Source organism: Stigmatopora argus, chromosome 17 (genome assembly GCF_051989625.1).
Source record: "Stigmatopora argus isolate UIUO_Sarg chromosome 17, RoL_Sarg_1.0, whole genome shotgun sequence".
Lineage (NCBI taxonomy): Eukaryota > Metazoa > Chordata > Actinopteri > Syngnathiformes > Syngnathidae > Stigmatopora > Stigmatopora argus.
This window is the reverse complement of record NC_135403.1, coordinates 8534764-8555067: the sequence shown is the minus strand read 5'-3', so window position 1 is coordinate 8555067 and position 20304 is coordinate 8534764. Positions and strand designations below refer to the sequence as shown.

Below are 20304 nucleotides of genomic sequence, written 5' to 3'. Positions count from 1 at the left end.
TTACTTTATTTTGAATTCATGTTCATCAAATTGAAATGTGCTAAGTGCTCTGATAAGTCATTTTCGGTTAGGCTCAAGTGTTCATAGAACTATATTTTGGGTGTTATACTAAGAAAGTGCACAAAATGAATATTTTTTTAAAAAGTATACCTTATAGATTCTTGTAAGAAATGACTATTATGCCCAATAGTAGTCATCCCCTCAAGATGGTCAACAAAGTCATCCTATTCCGCTCCGTCCAGCCTGCTTTCTATTGGTCCAGCCGCCAACGCGGAGGCTCGCCTCGACATCTGATTGGCCGAAACAAAGGCCGATCACTTGAATGGACAGTCATGCTATGCAAATGAGAAAATAGATGCGGAACAGGGAGGAGAGTTCAGCGGGCAACACAGTATAATCAGAAGGGGCGGTCTATTACTGCCCTTCACGGTCATTTCAACACAGTGTCATCTAACCGTAACATTTCATATTAATCCACCGGTTGTATTTGGAATATACGTATAATCTGCGAAGATGGCACAGACAGACACCAAGAAGATATTCTTTGAAAACCTCTCTGGAGCGGGCAAAGCCATCGCCGTTCTGACTAGCGGAGGGGATGCTCAAGGTACAGTAGCCTAAACAAGTGTACTTACACTGTACCGGTAGCAAATATTACATTGCAGTCCTGTTAAAACCTTCTAAAACAGTCTTCAAAATCACACACGCATCCATTGATGGATTTATGTGCAAAGTGTCACCGATCGGTACTACGTTGCTACTAATACCCAGCATGCTAAGGTGATCTATCCTGCTATTGTTGACATATTTCTCGTTGTGTGCACGATGGCAGCGCTTAAGGATTTCAAGGTCGCACAGTCTTATGGATTTACACTCACTAACTGACGCATAGGTGCCAATCTTTTTACAATCAATGACATTGGATTGAATAAATCGACTGTTCTGTGGGTTATTGTGGGCGGCCCCGTTAGTCAGATCGTGTTATTACTATTTTATTTATTACTTTTCATCCCTCGCGTGACACGGCCAATTTTGTGGTTTGGTTGGTTATGACTATGGATGTTATCAGTCTCAGATTGGGCCTGTTGTGAATTGACCTCATCCTGTGTACGTGATGTACCGCATCCTACTCAGCTTCTTCTGCAAGGCTACTGACGTCAGAGAGGAAACCCTCATCACGTGGACACTGGCTTGTCTCATATTCACAGTGTTTTGTACATAAACGTATCTAAATAAGTTTGTAAGATATGCTGACTGACTATTTGCAATTGGTTGTCAGTATTGCATTAGTTTGGTGTGAGTAATGAAAGATGTCGAATCATGTTAAGACATCAGCTCTACAGTTGTTTGGGCGTATCAGCCCACAACCTGTTTCGGTTATCTTCTCTGTACAACATCATGTTTTCGCATTTAAATAGATGCACAAACTGTTCGTTCGGAGAGAGTCGCGGTGAATAGGCTGTACGTTGGCAGCCGTTCGAGTTCTCCCCATCCTGTAGTCTGGTAATAAACTTTTCTCCTTGAAATTGTTCTCCCTCTTTCTTAACCTGCCTCCTGAAGTTGTTTTACAGATCTATCAAAGTCAAAGCACAATAAATTATCTAATAAAAATTCTAAAACCATTAAACTGTAAATATTTTAATCTCCACAAATTCCCATTTCTTTTTTTTGCTTGTTTAATAGTGAATTGTTGCACACCTCTGCACAAAAGTGATCAAACTATCAGCACTTTGCAATGTTGTATTGCTATCTGACCACTGGCTAAACAAGAATACATAAAAAAACAATGACTTTTCAATTATTAAAGTTTCACAATATATTTTTCCCCTCTAATTGCTAATGAATTTCATTCACAAGGGTTGCAGGGGGTGCTGCAGCCGATCCCAGCCGATTATGAGCATCAGATGGAGGACAAACAATAATGCTCATACTCATACCTAGGGGAAATTTTCAGTATGTGGGAGGAAACCGGAATACCTGGGAAAAAAAAACAAGCAAGCCCAGAGAGAACAACCACCTGGGATTGAACCCTTGATCTCAGAACTGTGAGACCGATGCTCTAACCACTCATCCACCCAATGCTAATGGAAACAAGAAGAAATGCAAAAAACATCACTTTTCAGCTATCTAAATTATTTTCTATCATGCAATTACAACAATACAATACAACAATTGCAATGTGCTGTTGATGAGTTGCTCTCAGCTCTATCCCCCAGTTGGCCAAAAAAAAGATATGCATTGCTGACCAGAGCTGAATGCCAGTGTCAGAAGTCATTATGTCACAGTGGCCAGGTCCTTTCACTCGCTCTAGACCAGAACGTGCCACTCATGCATAATTAGAAACCCTAAACTACTATTTGAATCCGAGTTCTTCCTTTCTGTCCTCTACTACCCTAATGGCCTCAGTGTTGCTTAGTAACTACCACACAAGCCAATTCCTCCTGGGAAAACCTACAGCCTGAATGTTTATTTCAGGCAGTCGCCCACACTTCCTCTGTGACTGCTGGTGGTTTAAATTGTTTATTTCCCTTTCTGAGTGTTCAACTATCTCACTATTGTCATTCAAGTGAGATACTGACATCTTAGTGGTAACAGAGTTCATTTGGATTTAACACAACGGTAGCTCAGAGTGCAGGGGGAGCTTGTAAATATTTTTACCAAATATGGTGACATGGCAAGATGGTACACGGTCGATTGGTCGCCCGGAAGGTTATTGATAATTACCATTTAAATCGTTGCTCCAATTCTCTAAATACAAACTGCAAATTACTATTTAGTCATACTTAATGCCCTATTAATTATTAGGCTAAAGAAAAGCTCCAAATTCCCCGGACTTTTATTGTTTTTTGTTGGAGAACTTGTTAAGACCCTGACTGACGTAGCTTCTTAAAGGGACAATGCATGTACATACAAACTCTTATACACTCACACGTCGGCTCAGTGAAACTGCTCAGGGCCAGTGTTGGCTTTTATTGATACGTAGACCGTGTTGTTTTACCTTGTTTTGTCGCTGGTCTTTTGGTCGCCCGTTGTCGCAGTCCGGGCGACCAAAAGACCGCGACCAAAAGACCGGCGATCAAAAGACAGCAACCAAAAGACCGGCGACGATTTGACCGCACATGTGGCAAGATGCAGATAGACATGTACAGTAATCCCTCGATTATCGCGGATTCACTACTTCGCGATTTTTTCCCACTATTATTATTATCTTTTTAAAGTTCATAAAAATGTGAAAATACACGCTGAAACTCATAAGCGGAAGCCACTCACTAGGACTCAGCACTGAAGGGAAACAAAAAGTTATAATAGGGGTGACCCTACTTCACGATTTTTGGTTTATCACAGCCATGTCTGGTCTACATTAACCACGATATTCAAGAGATTACTGTATAAATATGCACACCAGCAATTTGTAGTAAAAGAATAATGGTTCAAATTACACTAGATTTTGTATTTTAGTGGTTGTGAATTTTGTCTTTTGTTTTTTTTCCAGGAATGAACGCTGCTGTGCGTGCTGTGGTCCGAATGGGGTTGTATGTAGGAGCAAAGGTTTATTTCATTCGTGAGGTGAGTCCTTCCTGAATATATATTGACCCTGGATATTAAAACGGCTTTATACTTACTCTTGGGTGCATAAAAGGCTACATAAGTTGTAGGCTGCTTGATTTGCTGCCATGCAAGAGGCCATACTCAGCACGCACAGCCTTTGTTCCCACCCATCTGTGTGTGTGATGGTCCTACTTGCTCAGCATTTGTTATATAACTGACTCAATGCCCCATTAAAAAAGTTCTCTCCCACTCAAGTGGTCAATCCTCACGTTAAAGCCTTATGTTTTTTTTTAACAATACAATACTATAATACTATTACAATTAGCGGCTGTTCAGACAGCTGTATTTGGATGTCAATTATGCAATTTCTTTTTAATCAGGGGTATCAGGGTATGGTGGATGGCGGGGAGAATATAACCGAAGCCACATGGGAAAGTGTTTCCAGCATGTTACAAGTGGTATGTAGCAACGATTGATAAGGCAAATGTACTTTTGTCAGCAACTTATTGTGTTTTAAATTTAAAAAAGGGTGGGACAGTCATTGGCAGTGCCCGTTGCCAAGACTTTCGCACACCTGAAGGTCGCCTGAAGGCTGCTCTCAACTTGGTGAAACTTGGGATCACAAACCTTTGTGTGATTGGTGGTGATGGCAGCTTGACAGGAGCCAATCTCTTCAGGGAGGAATGGAGTGGACTGCTGGCTCAGCTGGTAGCGCAAGGTACTTTATCAGAGGACGCCAAAAAGCTGAGAAAAATATTAATTATATGACCTTGTTTTACAAGTTTGGATTGGATTGGATAACTTTATTCATCCCGTATTCGGGAAATTTCATTGTGACAGTAGCAAGAAAAGGCATAGTTATAAGTTAGACAGTACATTCGCAAAGGCCGCAGAACAACAAAGCAAAAGCAAAAAGTACAAACCAAATCAAAGTAAATGGAAACTGGAAAATGGAGACAAAAACTGGAACCACACACAGGAAGTCTTCCACAAGATGGGGAACTTCTGCAGACTAGTTTGTTCTGTGACCAAGTTTGTAACTCAATTTACTTACATATTGAGGACACTTCTTTTCAAAAGTTATGCTCCCTGTGTAAGAAGCAGACGGAACGATATTTAGTATTCCCCATGAACTCAGCAGTTTCCATAGCTCTGAGCTATGTAGTTTATTATGACAACAAACTATTTTTGAACTATACAGTAAAGGACAAGAGGCTTATCATTCAACCACAGTGTAATCATCCTTTTCAGGTTCTATTGAGCAACAGTCTGTTCAGACTTACTCCGCCCTTCACATTGTCGGGATGGTGGGCTCCATCGATAACGACTTTTGTGGAACTGACATGACAATCGGCACAGATTCGGCTTTACATCGAATCATTGAAGTTGTGGATGCAATCATGACAACAGCACAGAGGTGAGTTTCAGGTTATGTGGGAAAATAGTACTATTTTTTACAACTGAGTCAAAAGTAGTTACTCGAGTGAAATGATCACCCCCCCCCCCCCCCCATTCCGCCATTTTTCAGTCACCAGAGAACATTTGTTTTAGAAGTCATGGGCAGACACTGCGGGTAAGATTTTCTCACATATGTAGCACATTTTGTGTCTTATTTCATATTGAAGACACAATCTGTAACTGTGTTAATATTTTAGCTACCTGGCCTTGGTCAGCGCCCTGGCTTGTGGGGCAGATTGGGTTTTAATCCCTGAGATGCCTCCAGAGGATGGCTGGGAGGAGAAGATGTGTCAAAAACTGTCTGCGGTAACGGTCAAAATTTTGTTCCTCCCACATGTAAAATATTGAAACACAGAAGTAAGAAATAGTATTGTTTCAAAATGTCAAAATCTATATTATTTCACAAGCAAAATGAAAAAAATCTCTTTATTACTCCAGATAAAAGGAGGGCATTTTTTTACATTTCGGCCACAATAAGTGGTTTTAGCATAGCCTCTAGTAAAGATGTTTATTTAAGACAATTTCCACATTCTAGAGTGACCTATATATATATTACATACTATATATGTGCATATATATTCTGCACTATAATAATGAGTTTGTATTGCTTATATGGCAAAGAGTAAAGTTGTGCTGACTAATTCATTTATTTCATATATTGGTCAAGTTAACCACATTTAAAATAAATATGACATTGTTTGTAGGGAACATCACACTTTACTTAAGTAAATAGAATATTAGATAAAAATAGCTTGTGTACAAAGCATTATTTGGTATTTTGCACAACCTATTACAATTGATAAAATGTTCACTACTTAGTCATTTGATGCATTTTGTGCTTTTGGATAAATAATATTGTTGTTATGATTCAGACCCGGTCCAGGGGCACAAGGCTGAATATAATCATAGTGGCAGAGGGAGCCATTGATAGACATGGGAAGCCTATAACATCTAGTATTGTCAAGGATGTGAGTACTTTACTGCAAAGAAAGGGGAAGCCGGAAGCATGGAGCCTTGACTGGTGAATCAGCTCAGACACAAGAAAAAACATCAACTTGTGTCTAATGATAATAGGCATTAATATGTATATAATATATACATATGTATATTAGAAAAAGAAACTGCCAAGAAGTATACTGTGCAGTACGTTGCTTAGAGTGGCCATAATATGATGACAAAGCAATACGGTAGGCAGGATATTGGTAATTATCATTAGCAAAACCTTATATAGCCTGTAACAGTGAAAAAGTATTGACTCACCATCTGGTCCCTGTGCTTCTGAAAGGCCATGTCAGAGCCACAATCACAATTTTTCTGTCATGCTGTCTCTCCACCACACCTGTAGAACCGAGCAGGGATGAAAAGGCTGAATATCATAATAGTAGCCGAAGGGGCGATTGACCAAAACAACAAGTCTATTACCACTGACTATATTGAGGATGTAAGTACAGTGTGGCGTCTTCCACAAATTTGACCTCTGACTGCCTCCTGTGTGACCTCTACGGCTTTGTTGCTGCCCTCGTGTGGCTTTGACTTTGTCGTTGTGTTTCTGGAATGCTTAAGTAGGGTGAGGTCCCTTTCACTACTGATACTTTCGCTACTACAACTGCTAATTTTACTTCAACAACTCCATTAGGGTAGCACTAAAACATGTACATTCTGAATGCAACTCTCCTCGTTATTGTCGTCTTATTTTTTTTGGGTTGTGTAGAACTTCTCCCTGACCCCGCACTATTTTATTTCTGTAGCATCCATCCAAATGTGTCTACAGTTTGATGTGGAGTTCAGGTTCCTGCCCCCACAACCTGCACATATATGACTAACATGACTGAAAAATTTAGAATGGCTTGCTTGTGCTTTGCAGTTTCCCCTTCTTTCTTTTTTCTTGATTCTTTTTAATTATTCAATGTTTTAGTGCTTGTGTTCATATTGTTGCACAATGAAGTATATATACCATAGTTGGAGACATTTTTAGATAGCATGTTAAATCTGTAATGTAGATACTATGAAATCAGTAAATGAGTCCTCAATTTTGGATTCTTTTCCTGCAGCTTGTTGTCAAATGTTTGGGTTTTGACACGCGAGTGACAATCCTGGGTCACGTGCAGCGAGGAGGGACCCCCTCTGCTTTTGATCGTATCTTGGTATGTTCACTGCATCAGTAGCCTCGCAATTTTACACTTATTTATTTGCTTAATCACGAATTTGGCCTGTTACATCTTCCAAAATTAACTTCATTCCCTTGTTTTTTTTCCATCTGCTTATTGGAGCATAACAGTAACACTCTCAACAGGACATTATCTATTTAATCCAAGCGTGCCTGAGGCTATGTGGCTTCAGGTTTCACGTTAAAACAATGAACAGATTAACAATGTTAGAAGGTGAAAGACTATAACATGGGGGGAAAAATAACCCTTAAAACTATTCCTAATGATTTGTATCAAAATGTTACACAATTCCTATTCCAACCTGCAATTTTAATTGAGTTAACTGTGAACTTTCGCCGTGACGTTTTAATGCATGTCTTAATAATGTTTCATAATTGCCAGTAATAATAACTAGTGTTCAAAATGGGTGGATAATTGATTGTGCAAGGTTATTGCTGGGTGTGTACAGGCAAGTCGAATGGGTGTGGAGGCTGTTCTTGCCCTGCTGGAGACGACAGCCAATACGCCAGCTTGTGTGGTGTCTCTGTGTGGTAACCAGTCAGTGCGATTGCCCCTGATGGAATGTGTCAAAATGGTACGTACTGGATTGAACTGTTAATGCTGTCCACCGATTACAATAAAAGCAAGCATTAAGAACACAATATGCCTGCACACTCACTCAACATAATACATCATTGATTTGTAGTTTCACTAAGTGCAAATGATCAAACTAAAGATTTGTTGTTTTTTGATATCTGGTATGATAAGAGCTCAATAGTGAAAGTATATGAATAAATAAAAAGCTTTTATGAATGCATTTATTATGTTTCTATTGCTTTGATTGTTGAAGATTATAGATTAGAGTATAGTTTATCGATGATTAGAATTATGAATAAATCATTTTGTTTCCTCTTAGACTCAAGAAGTGCAGAAGGCAATGGATGAAAAGAAATTTGAAGATGCAGTAAAGTTCCGGGGGAGGTATGACAACCGTTCTGATATTGCATTTCGATCATTATTATCAAGAAAAATCAGTTTGATATCCACTGCAATGGCAAATAAAGTTGTGTGTGAAATTATTGTTCTGCAAATAAATATATACATATACACATACATATATACATACATATATATATATATATACATATATATATATATATATATATATGTATATATATACATATACATATATATATATATATATATACATATACATATACATATACATATACATATATATATATATATATATATATATATATATATATATATATATATATATCAATAATGAATTATGAAACAAAATACATTAAAATAATTACACTTTGGGTATTTGATATTATGGTGGTTCTTATGTATGACTTTAATGTGAAATTATTGTTCTGCAAATAAATATATACATATATACATATATATATATATATATATATATATATATATATATATATATATATATATATATATATATATATATATATATATATCAATAATGAATTATTAAACAAAATACATTAAAATAATTACACTTTGGGTATTTGATATTATGGTGGTTCTTATGTATGACTTTAATGTATTTGATGGGGAAAATGTTTTTGGTCAGTGCCTTTACCAATACGTTGCTAAATTTTTCTGTTGGTCAACTTCAGTTGTTCATTCTGAACATGCTAAGGAAAAGTGGGTGAATTTAAACCGTTTTTTTTTTCTTTTTTTCATTCTGTAGAAGTTTCGAGAATAACCTGAAGACATACAAACTACTGGCTCATCGTAAACCAGAGTCTGAACTGCCGACTGTAAGTAACAAAAAATACTTGATAAGCAATTGTTGCAAAATGAACATTGCTATATCTCAACCCTAACAGCACACACTTTTCAGTCAACACTTAATCGCATGTTTATATTTGCGTGTTATCGTGCACCAATTATTAGGTAGGTCAGGTACTCCAATTTGTTAAAAAGATCCTTTGTATATACCCACTGCTTTATTTTCTGACACCTTTACTCAATGCTAAGAGGTGACTATGCAGAGTTCCCCATTGGGCGCTCGCAGCCTGCTGCTATGCCTCGCTATAAAGGCAACTTTAGACAGAAAATCACTGAAGTGTGGAGGCAGCATGGCTTGGCTCGTGCTGTGGTATTCCCATCAGGGGCGCTCTGGCATCTGTGGTAATGATTAAGGCAGTTGGAGCATGTACCTCGGAGCAGAACATGATGCATATATTGATATTGATTCACTCTCTAGTGCCTGCCTGTTAACGGTTACAGCAAACCAAAATTGTATAGCTCCAGATTGTTAAAAGTGTTAAAAAATTACAGAAAAAAAACCTTTGGGTTATACTAATGGGGCTTTTATTGTGGTTTTATTCCATCAGAGCAATTTCAATGTGGCAGTGCTAAATGTGGGCGCACCTGCAGCAGGCATGAATGCGGCGGTCCGTTCAGCTGTCAGGGTGGGCATTTCGGAGGGGCACAAAATGTTTGCTGTCAGCGATGGATTTGAGGGGTTCTACAATGGTCAGGTGGGTACTTAATTTTTTTTTTAACGGAATTGATTGCCTTACAATCCATATGACAGTTGCTTATAATGAAATTTAAATGGCAGAAAAACTTGCACAACTTTTAAACTGGAAAAAAACCTTATTTGACATTTAAGATGCATGCAAGAATCCATATTACATTACTCGAAAAAGATTTAAAACTATCAATAAGCCAAAAAACAATTTTCAGCTCTGCATTGGATTGGATAACTGTATTCATCCCGTATTCGGGAAATTTCGTTGTCACAGTAGCAAGAGGGCGAGGATGCAGAAATAGGAAAGGCATTTTAGACATAAATAGATAGGTAATAAGTTAGTAAATAAATACATGAATAAATATATAAATAAATAAGCGTGTTGCTGAAATATATACATACATGTATATATACATATACATATATACACATATATACATACATATATACATATATATACATATACACATACGTGAAAGGCTCGTATAACCAATCACAAAGGAAAATGTTAAAATGTACATCATTAATCTGTCTAGATTACCTTTAAAATCATTTGCATTTTCTCTAAAGATAAACTTAATGTAATGTTACATCTATCCTTTAGAGGTCCTCGTGGTTTCAGAATTCACGCTTTCTGAGCGTCACAGTTCCAAAGTCTGCATTATTCTAAGAGATCTTTTTAAAACCAAGTATACAATGGCTGAAATGTAAAAGACGATTTATGAAGTGATTCATTAACTACTGTGTGACTTGGCCGTAATCTGGTAAATCGCGTTTTTTTTTGTCTGTTCCTTGATTGGTAAAACTGGTTCCACATCTCTCTTCTTTTATCCTGTCCTGACCTTTTCACAATCAGCAAGCTTAATTCCCTCGACAGCCACCTCTGGCTGATTCAAAGGCCAGCACATAATGAACAATGTGGCCATTTATCTTCACCAAACTGACTCCAATACCACTGGTTAGTTAAACATCCCTTGTACACCCTGTGCTGTCTGGAAACTGGCTGCTCCAATTGACCTGAAGAAAATGAGACCAGCAGGGAGTAATAGATTTCTCTACTTCAGTGCTCTACAGGTCCACTTCCTCCCCCCCCTGGAAAAAGAAAGTGTGCCAAAAACCCTTGTTTCATTTAACACTGTGACCTCAAGGAGGAAATGTTTTATATTCCCTAGACTACAGCAATCAGAAGGACAAAAGTCACTAAAAGTAACTTGTTAAAGCACGTGTTGATTCTCTCTTTCCATCAGATTAAGGAGATTAAATGGTCGGACGTTGGAGGATGGACAGGTCAGGGAGGATCTCTTTTGGGAACTAAAAGGTAAGATGGAATTTCCATGTGGAGCTGCATTCATGTTGGTTTAAAGTTGGGTTGTTATTTAAGCTGCAACAACTCATCGATAGATAAATTTGTTGGCAAATAATTTGATTATCGATTATTGTCGGCAACTATTTACGGGCGTACTCAATATATACTCAAATGCAAAGTTGGGATATACACAATGTTGTACAGTAGGTGGTCGTATGCACTTAATTTTTGCTTCCTATCTCCTATTCATATATCAAAATGTGAAAAACTAACTGACTAAACTTTGAATTTGTCATCATGTTGCCAAATGGCACCTCATGACCTCGTCTAATTACATGGAAGTTGTTGCAAATGCATTATTGTAATGTGTAAAGTTGGTGATTTATCCATCATAGTGTCTACATAATACAGTTTTTTATTGAATGTAGTTTTTTTTAAATTATTGGTGCTACATTCTTGATTTAGAGAAAAACTATCAAATATGTTGTTAAAGAATATTGAGCATTTATGTCAGCATTTAGCATACATAGAAAAATGAGCACTTTTAAAAATTGGAATTGACATGATTTTGCCTGATTTGCCTGAGATTGTTTTTTTTTTCATAATCAGAACCTTTATTTAATTAAACACTTGGTAAAGCTTTATATATTTAGAACCGTACAGTTGTTTTCCAGTATTATTTTTGAAGGAAGCACTCATTAATTTCGGCTTCAATTTTACTTTAACCATCCCTAACCCAGCTAAACCTGCTTATTAATTGTTATTGTTAACATACTATTATTAAATGGTGAAGGTAATTGCAAAAAAGTACCATTTAAATAATTAATTGTTGAATCACTTTAGTCGATAAAGTAAATTATCGTTAGTTGCAGCTCGAGTTGTTGTTAATTATCACATTAAATTACTGCACTTAATTATTGCAGCCAACATCTTCCCACTTTGGAAAACATGTCTTGTTCTCCTTTATAGAACGCTCCCCGCAAAGCATGCTGAAAAAATTGCTGAGCAGATGCGAACTCACAACATAAATGCACTGTTGGTAATTGGTGGATTTGAGGTATGTCAAATTGAATGAATACGTACCTTTTCCTTTCTTAACATAGATGTCTCAGCTCATTTGTAATTAACTTATCGTCCATGATGTTTCATGACAATTACATATACATTATTTTTAACCTTATTTTGTTAGCTATACACCCCTTTCTATCAGTAAATATGACCTTTGATAGCTGATAGCTGATAGTAGCTATTTCTGTTTGTTTATAAGTTATTGTAGCTACCCATTATTATTAATATATCTAAGATACAATTTACTGCAAGGTGTTTTTTTTCCTAAAGCCGTTTTGGTTTTGATTAGTTTTTCCATTCCACAATTTTAGATATTTTTTGTATTCAGTCATTATAGGTTTTTAAACATTTTTAAAATGGGATTTATATTGGATGGAACTTATAGAGGATAAATCCTGGTTAACTTTCATTAATTTCATACAATAATATGAGTGTCATCATTGTTTCCAATGAGATGTTTGCAAGTACACTATATTGTTTTTTATATATGTGTTTGTATGTAAAATGGAGAGACTGAAGTGTATGTGGAGCGGTATCTGTCTTTTTGCTGCTTTCCGTTGTGATACGTAGGCTTGGCCCCTCACTTTGGCACCTTCCACATTTGTTATTTCCCTTCCATGTGGCAAGTAGCACCCACTCAAACCACCCGCTCTCCCAACCCCTGCAAAAGCGCCACCTTGTGCAAACACTAAAGCAATCGGCTCTGCCCTGCAGGCCTTCCTGTCGCTGCTGGAGTTGTTAACTGCGCGCGGGAAGTATGACGAGTTCTGTGTTCCCATGATCATGGTCCCGGCCACAGTCTCCAACAATATACCGGGCTCAGACCTCAGCATTGGAGCTGACACAGCTCTGAATGCCATTACTACTGTAAGTCATGAGCCTGGCCACCAGAGTAGCTGAGTAGTACACAAATTCACTCAAAATACACACGTATGCACTCTCTGCACTTTCTTTTTGAAGAATGACCCACTCAGAAAGTTTTGCGATAGAAAATAGCACCTGACAACCATAGCCTACTATAGCACTACAAAGAGAGCAAGACAAACACTATGTCATTCTCTTTTTGAGCCGAGACCCCCCATCCCTCCAGGTAAGTAGCAAAGTGGTTTAATGGTGCTGCCTGATTATATCCACAACTGGCTTTGGGTTCTCCTGCATTCACATCAGAATAGCATGCCGATGGTGTTGTTTGTGGCTACCAATATAAGCTTAATGCAAATTTTATAATACATCTGCTCAGTTCCATCATAAACATTTTCCATCACTCTCTAAATGCGGGATGACAACATCTGCCGGGCGTGCTAGTCTGTTTTCCTCATCTGCCTTATCTGATCTTACATATTATACAACAGTTATGGCTGTCACCTTTTTCGGTTGGATCTTGGCTTAAAGCTGCATTGGGTTGGTTATGCTCAGTTTTATCACGTCGCCTGGTGTAGTTTGACTCCTTTCCAAATTGTATTTTTTTTCCTTCATTGCTCCTTTCTACATTCCTCATTCCATGTTTCATCTTTGTTTGTTTACGTCCGTCTTCACACCGTGCTAAATGGGGCAATCACACGGAAAGAGCTAGAAGGGCAGGTACCCTCTCAAAAAATCAAGAGGAATAGGCTCTAACACACTTTTAAATGGTGCCGCTTCAGGCGCTTGAGTGTCTACTGCAGCTGTATGAGGCACGCGCTACCTATGAGGAGTTTTGCATCCCGATGTGTATGCTGCCTGCCACCATAAGTAACAATGTACCGGGCACTGATCTAAGTATCGGTGCAGACACGGCCCTCAATGCCATCGTAGAGGTAAGGCGGTTGACCCCCCGCATCATCTTGTACAAATTTTGATTCGAAGAGGATGCAATCAATTTGACTTTATGGTGCTGTATGTAATTCTTGACACACTGTCAGGTGCTAAAAGAACATCATTCAGCATCGTGAAGTGGTTTAAATCTGGACTCTTTCAATATCTGTAGTTTTGGAAGCGCACTGCAGTTATCTTTTGAGTATTTAAAAAAAAGTATACACAAACAAGTTGAAATAATGAAGTAGTTTACTGAAGAAGGTTAACATACGCCGACCCACCGACCCACACACGTGTGCTACTGTTATACTGCATATAAGATTTTTTGGGGGTCAGTTTTGCCAAGAGTGTAATGAAGTAGTTTACTGAAGAAGGTTAACATATGCCGACCCACCGACCCACACACGTGCACCTGTTATACTGCATAAGATTTTTTTTTGGTCAGTGTTGCTAAAGAGTGTTGTTTTTAATATCCGGAAAATATGAGAATAGATAAGCTATCCGTACATGACCTTGAAAGATTATCAATAAGGTCCATTATTATGTTTATGAATACCTAACACTAGTGGGTTGCAATTTTGCACGGGCATCAGAATCCAATCATAAAAATGTCATGGTAATGATACAAATACTGCATTTTTTCCCCAGACGTAAAAACTCTTCAATGAAACCAATTACAGCATTCGTTGAATTTAAACTGTGATCGTTGCATTTACAGTTTCATCTGTTTTCTTATTTTAATGCAGGACTCCTGTCACTAGTGAACTGATTCCAAATACTGGGCTTGAAAGTAGAGTTTTGCCATTTCCTTGCCTTGCATTGTGTTACTTATGCATATGACAAACAATTACTATTTTAGTCATTCTGTCCATCCAGATTAGGATGTGGTTTTGCCAGTAAATATTGCCTCAGACAGAAGGTGGTTTGATCATGCACTAACAGACAGTCTGGCAGTTTCTTAAGTTAATTATTATTCTCAATGTTTTTTAATCATAATATATGGTCACAGTCTCGAGCGAGCACAAACAAATGAGCATCTGTCTACTTTGCCTGCAGTCGCATATTTGCATGTAGAATGGCTTTTAAATGTTACTTAATGCTTGTTGGATGCTTTAGTTATTGGCATTTAAAAACCTTGTGTGCAAAACAATTGCGCATAACCACAAACAACATTTGCTGTAGTGGTGAACAGTGTATTCAGTATCAAAAATACAAACAAAAATGACATTTAGAAAAAAAAAAAACAAGAGGACATACTTTCTATTGCGAAAATTATATTCCAAATTACTGCCTAATGATTTTGCCTACTTACCTATTTAACATCATCATATGTAATGTAATGAACAGTGTGCAGTCATAATCTTCCTCATTCTAACATTGCATATGTGCATGCATCAGACTTGCGATCGCATCAAGCAGTCAGCGAGTGGAACAAAAAGACGCGTGTTCATCATTGAGACCATGGGGGGTTATTGCGGCTATCTGGCAACCGTAGCAGGCCTGGCTGCTGGGGCCGACGCTGCGTACATCTACGAGGAACCTTTTGACATCAGAGATCTGCAAGTGAGTCATCTGCCCTCATTAGATTCTTAGTATAAGGCTTTGTCTAATCTTATGGAACACCGTAATCATTTCTACATTTTTTCTAAAAATGTTCCTCGCTCTGATGATCAGTTTTCGCAAGTACAATGTACGGTAGCGACTGATTGTTGCCATAATTACAAGTATGTTGTGTTGTGCTGATGATTTTTATTGACGTGAGGTGGCATCACCATGTTCACCAACTATTATTATTCTATATCTAAATTTTGGTGGGCATCACCTGGTACTCGGACGTTTGGTCGACCGGACGTTTGATCGACCGGACGTTTGGTCGACCGGACGTTTGGTAGAACGGACGTTTGGTCGCTGGGTTGTTACTGTTGAAACCAGCTCTCAAAATTATAATCATGAGAGAGAGAGAGAGAATGAGTTTAACATCTAAATATCTAATATCAAAATATCAACAGTAAACTCTGTCATAATTTGACAGCGAGCGAACCCGGCGACCAAACGTCCGTTCGACCAAACGTCCGTTCGACCAAACGTCCGGTCGACCAAACGTCCGGTCGACCAAACGTCCGGTCGACCAAACGTCCGGTCGACCAAACGTCCGGTCGACCAAACGTCCGGTCGACCAAACGTCCGGGGACCAAACGTCCGGGGACCAAACGTCTTTCGACGAATCACCTATGTACTCGAGATTTTCGTTATTCAGCTACAAGCAATTGAAGTATATATTCCCTATACAATGAATTAATTCAATATACTTTTCTCATATTTGTCTGAAATATGTAATGCGTCTAACCATGAACAGTAATGAGCAGCTAAATATTTAGTTAAAGCTTCTGCTTTACAATCAATGGCATACTGATGCATCGCTACTGTACAGTGAGAGATACGGATGCAATATATCATACTGTCGATATTTTTACCTACCTCTCGGCTCATCATTACTCTTCAAGCTTCAATGTTGCTACTTGTCATTTCATCCACCAGATAGCATCTTGCAAACGTTACGGTTTTCTTCCTCCCACAGGCCAACGTTGAGCACTTGACAGAGAAAATGAAAACAAGTATTCAACGTGGCCTAGTTCTAAGGTAAGAACTGTTCTTGTGCTTGTGCTGTATACAATATGCATTGCAAATTCAAAACAATACTCAATTTAAAGCAGTTTAATATTATTGTGCACCTAACGGAGCCATTTTTTTCCCCAAGAAATGAGAACTCAAATGAAAACTACACCACCGACTTCATCTACCAGCTGTACAGTGAAGAAGGCAAAGGTGTGTTTGACTGCAGGAAAAATGTACTGGGACACATGCAGCAGGTAGGCTCCCAAATTGACTGCCATTTGACTGCGCACCACAAGTGCTTCCCGAGAAATATAATATGCTATATTTGGGTATTGCATTTTTTGTTAGTAGTTTGCCTCGTTCCTCACAAATGGGCTTTGTTTTGTTTTCGGCTTTGTGCGTCCAGAGATTAGCACAGATAAAACTGGATCAAACAATCTTTTGATGAATCCCAGAGGAAACATTTTCTGTTCTCTGCAGCAAGTGAGGCGATGCAGGAAACAAAATAATAAAGCTCATTTGGGAATTAAGACCGCAGCTAACACATACATACATACATTAAAAATAGAGAAAACAAAAGCAAGAGTTTTTGGTGTCTGATGCACTAATAGCTGCCTTGTTCCCTCTTTTGCTGCTGTGACTATATTGTTGAATGAAAGTGCATCATTTCAATTTTTAAAAGTTTGTTTGAAAGCAAAGGTGGAAAATTAATCCAAGAAATTCAATGAAAACAAAGGCCGAAGAATGCAATCATTTCCGTTTAAGCAATGTATGTCCATATTCCAAATGAGGGTTGTTAATAAAAAGAAATGGCAACTATTTTATGCCTTAAAAGGGAGGTGCTCCTTCTCCATTTGACCGGAACTTTGGGACCAAGATCTCTGCCAAGGCAATGCAATGGGTCACCAAAAAGCTGGTGGAAACATTCAGACAAGGTGAGAACAGAATTTCCCTTTTTTTCCAAGTTAGAAACATGATCTACAGCTCTATGTTAGTTGATGTTCCCTCCCCAGTGAGGCATGGTATTTATTGAGATCTGTCATGGAGTCCTGGAATCTTGATGTATATATTTTCTTTATCTTTGAAAGGATATTAACTATAAACCCTTTAATCGAGTGTCGTTTGTAGATGGCAAACTTTACAGACCTCACAGTTAAATGTTGACGTATGATCCGTCTTAAAGCAACACATGCAGTTAAATTCCAGCTTAAGTCCAAATTTGTCTTTCTTGTTTTATCTATTTCATATACACATGGATGATGACATAAGATGAAGGTAATTGTGTTTTATTTATAAACTGGCTCCATGACATCTTCCTCTTTGTAGCTCCATGTCTTGTCATTTTGCCCCATCATTTGTGCCACTACAGCCATTGTAGCCACCCACTGCTGCCAAATGATCACCAACCACTACTTTTCAGTTGTACATAAGGAGGTACACTGCCTGGCCAAATTAGTCACACTTTATCATCTCATTTTTTTACATTCCCAAAATTTAGAATGGGATCACATTAATCTTGGTCAATGAATCCATTAAAGCATGCAATGCAATACATTGATTTTCTTTTTACTTATTAAAACATCTATGAATGTCTTGTAAGTCCTCTTTACATAAAATTATTTTTGTCTCATTTGGAAAAATGTTTTTTGGTGAAATGTTAAATTATAAAATGAGATTTCACTAAACACTAAACACTTATATATTTTAAATTATGTATGACCCATCTGAACAACTTGATAATCATTCCACCTAAGTTTTTTTCCAACCAAAACATGCGTCAGTTGTATTTAATTTATTATTAGTGCAAGGCTACACGTTATAATTTTTTTTAATCAGGCAGTGTACCAGTATGTCATACTCCCACAACTTTATTTCTCTTTAAATCAGAGTATACAATGTGTAACGTGCACATTTCTTGTAGCTTGGCAACCCATCTTCACCATTGCTTTTGTCTCTTTGTAGACATGTCTCTTTTCTCATCAATTTCTTTTTCATTTTGGACTGTTTGCTGCAGCCTATAAATACTACAGCTATGTCTATTTTTGGCTCCTGTGATGTGTGTTTTTTTTTTCTCTTGCAGGTAGAGTGTTTGCTAACACTGAGGACAGTTGCTGCTTACTAGGAATGCGACGCAGGGCTCTCGTCTTCCAGCCAGTAGTACAACTTAAGGGGGAAACTGACTTTGTGTATGTATTTTCTATCATTCTATCCCTTTCTGAATGACGTTAATCCAAACACTGCATGCTACTTTTGTGAAATTTCCACACAATGTTCAAATTCTTATACCAAATTGTCGAAGGGACAAGAAAAAAAAATCACAGAGCCTAAAATAAAATGTTCCCCTGTCTGTTCACAGTCACAGGATCCCCAAAGAGCAATGGTGGCTAAAGCTTCGTCCTCTGATGAAGATTCTCGCCAAGTATAAGACAAGCTACGATGTCTCAGATTCCGGACAGCTTGAGCATGTCGTACATAACCGGCCCAAAGATTCAGATGCATCTGTGGCCATGTGAAGATGTCTAGAGCTCCAACAGTGATCCAAGTCTAAGCCTGCGTGTTAACTGAGGTGTGAACTCCTCATGTTGTCTAAACTACACTACAAAACTTTACCTGCAGGACATCCCTGTGTGGATATAGTCAATGACCTTGTAATTTAACCTCAGAAATGTTCCTTGTCATCGACACACATTTACTCTACTCATCACACCTGCGGCTTTTTGAACACAAACATGTTCTGGATGCTTATTAATGTCATGTTTGTCTTTAAATTTTGCACTTTCCCTGTCTCCACTTATGTAGGCAGGCTCTGGGGTCAGAGCTGCACAAGGATACTGATCTAATCGCAAATACACATCTGACAAAAAGGTTGTGGCTATTGGGCTTCGTGGTGGACATTTCAGGATGAAAAAAATGCAATATTAGCCCTCAAGGCTATTTGAAGGAGAAAGCACATCCCCATTTTTTTCTACTTTTCAGTTTTCCACAATTTGCTATTGTGGCCCAAACCTGAAAATTGAAGGAAGGCCCAGGAAATTCCCTTTCTCCTGCAGATAAACATTCAAAGTCAGTGACCACTCTCCTTTCAGAACCACTATGAAGTCCCCCATTGGTCATTGGTGAGTTTTATGAAGTCAAATAATGAGCTGCAAACAGAGTGTGTTTCAATATCAATTCTAATGGCCTGCTCCAATAATGTGAATTCATCTTAGAACATTTGAACAGCTGTACAGAAGCTCAATACTATAACAAACTTTTTGTGAGTAGTGTACATTTGTAACTAGTGTGAGGCTCAGCATGCACATGAAATGCAACGCTGCTAACAATGCAAGCAAAGAGAAGTGCGTGCCAGGCTTTCCACTGAAACCTAATGTTTGTCTTTTTAACAAAGTTTATTTTTTTGTGTCAAAGTATAACGTTATCATGAACTGTAGACTGCTGTAGCTGTCTAACACAATGCGCAAACATGTTAGATGTGAATATGAATAAAATCAAGTTGACATGTGCACCCAATTTATTAGTCACTGTGTTTTTGTTCATTTATGACTCATTTATCGTCCCTTTTACATTTGAGTCCCATTACATATCTCATTTATTTCCTGGTAATGAGTCACCATCACATCTGTTGGTGTCAAGCATAATTTGTTTCAGTGATATAAATGCACTAAAGGTTTAAATACTGTCACAATGTCAAGATTGTGCTACGACTGAGGGTTTGTCCCTGATATATACAATATCTTAACAGCCAAAAATCTTACTATGAGTGTATTGGCACAGCTTTACAACCCTGTAAATTACAATCATCCATGAATGAATACTCTATCTCAGAAAGTCCATCCATCCATTTTATACTCCTCCTC

At 38.0% G+C, this 20304-nt stretch overlaps 1 protein-coding gene across 6 annotated transcripts; it reads left to right on the top strand.

Moving 5' to 3' along the window:
- Nucleotides 1–359: 359 nt before the first annotated feature.
- Nucleotides 360–19468, top strand: pfkpa (phosphofructokinase, platelet a). 6 transcript variants are annotated; one of them, XM_077623943.1, is made up of 23 exons: nt 360–607; nt 3494–3567; nt 3930–4007; nt 4078–4267; nt 4801–4966; nt 5078–5122; nt 5205–5313; nt 6353–6448; nt 7059–7151; nt 7624–7749; nt 8071–8135; nt 8875–8944; nt 9524–9670; nt 10911–10981; nt 11939–12026; nt 12752–12904; nt 13681–13833; nt 15230–15394; nt 16410–16471; nt 16590–16701; nt 17283–17382; nt 18528–18633; nt 18804–19468. In XM_077623943.1, the coding sequence occupies exons 1-23, from the start codon at nt 514–516 to the stop codon at nt 18958–18960; spliced, it is 2520 nt and encodes an 839-aa protein (XP_077480069.1). In that variant the 5' UTR covers nt 360–513; the 3' UTR covers nt 18961–19468. The 6 variants fall into 6 exon arrangements, 5 of the variants coding, with proteins under 5 accessions (XP_077480069.1, XP_077480066.1, XP_077480068.1 ...); XR_013305747.1 differs by lacking the exons at nt 6353–6448; nt 12752–12904 and adding an exon at nt 5880–5975 and having other exon boundaries at nt 17283–17722; nt 18804–18842; XM_077623940.1 differs by lacking the exon at nt 12752–12904.
- Nucleotides 19469–20304: the final 836 nt, after the last annotated feature.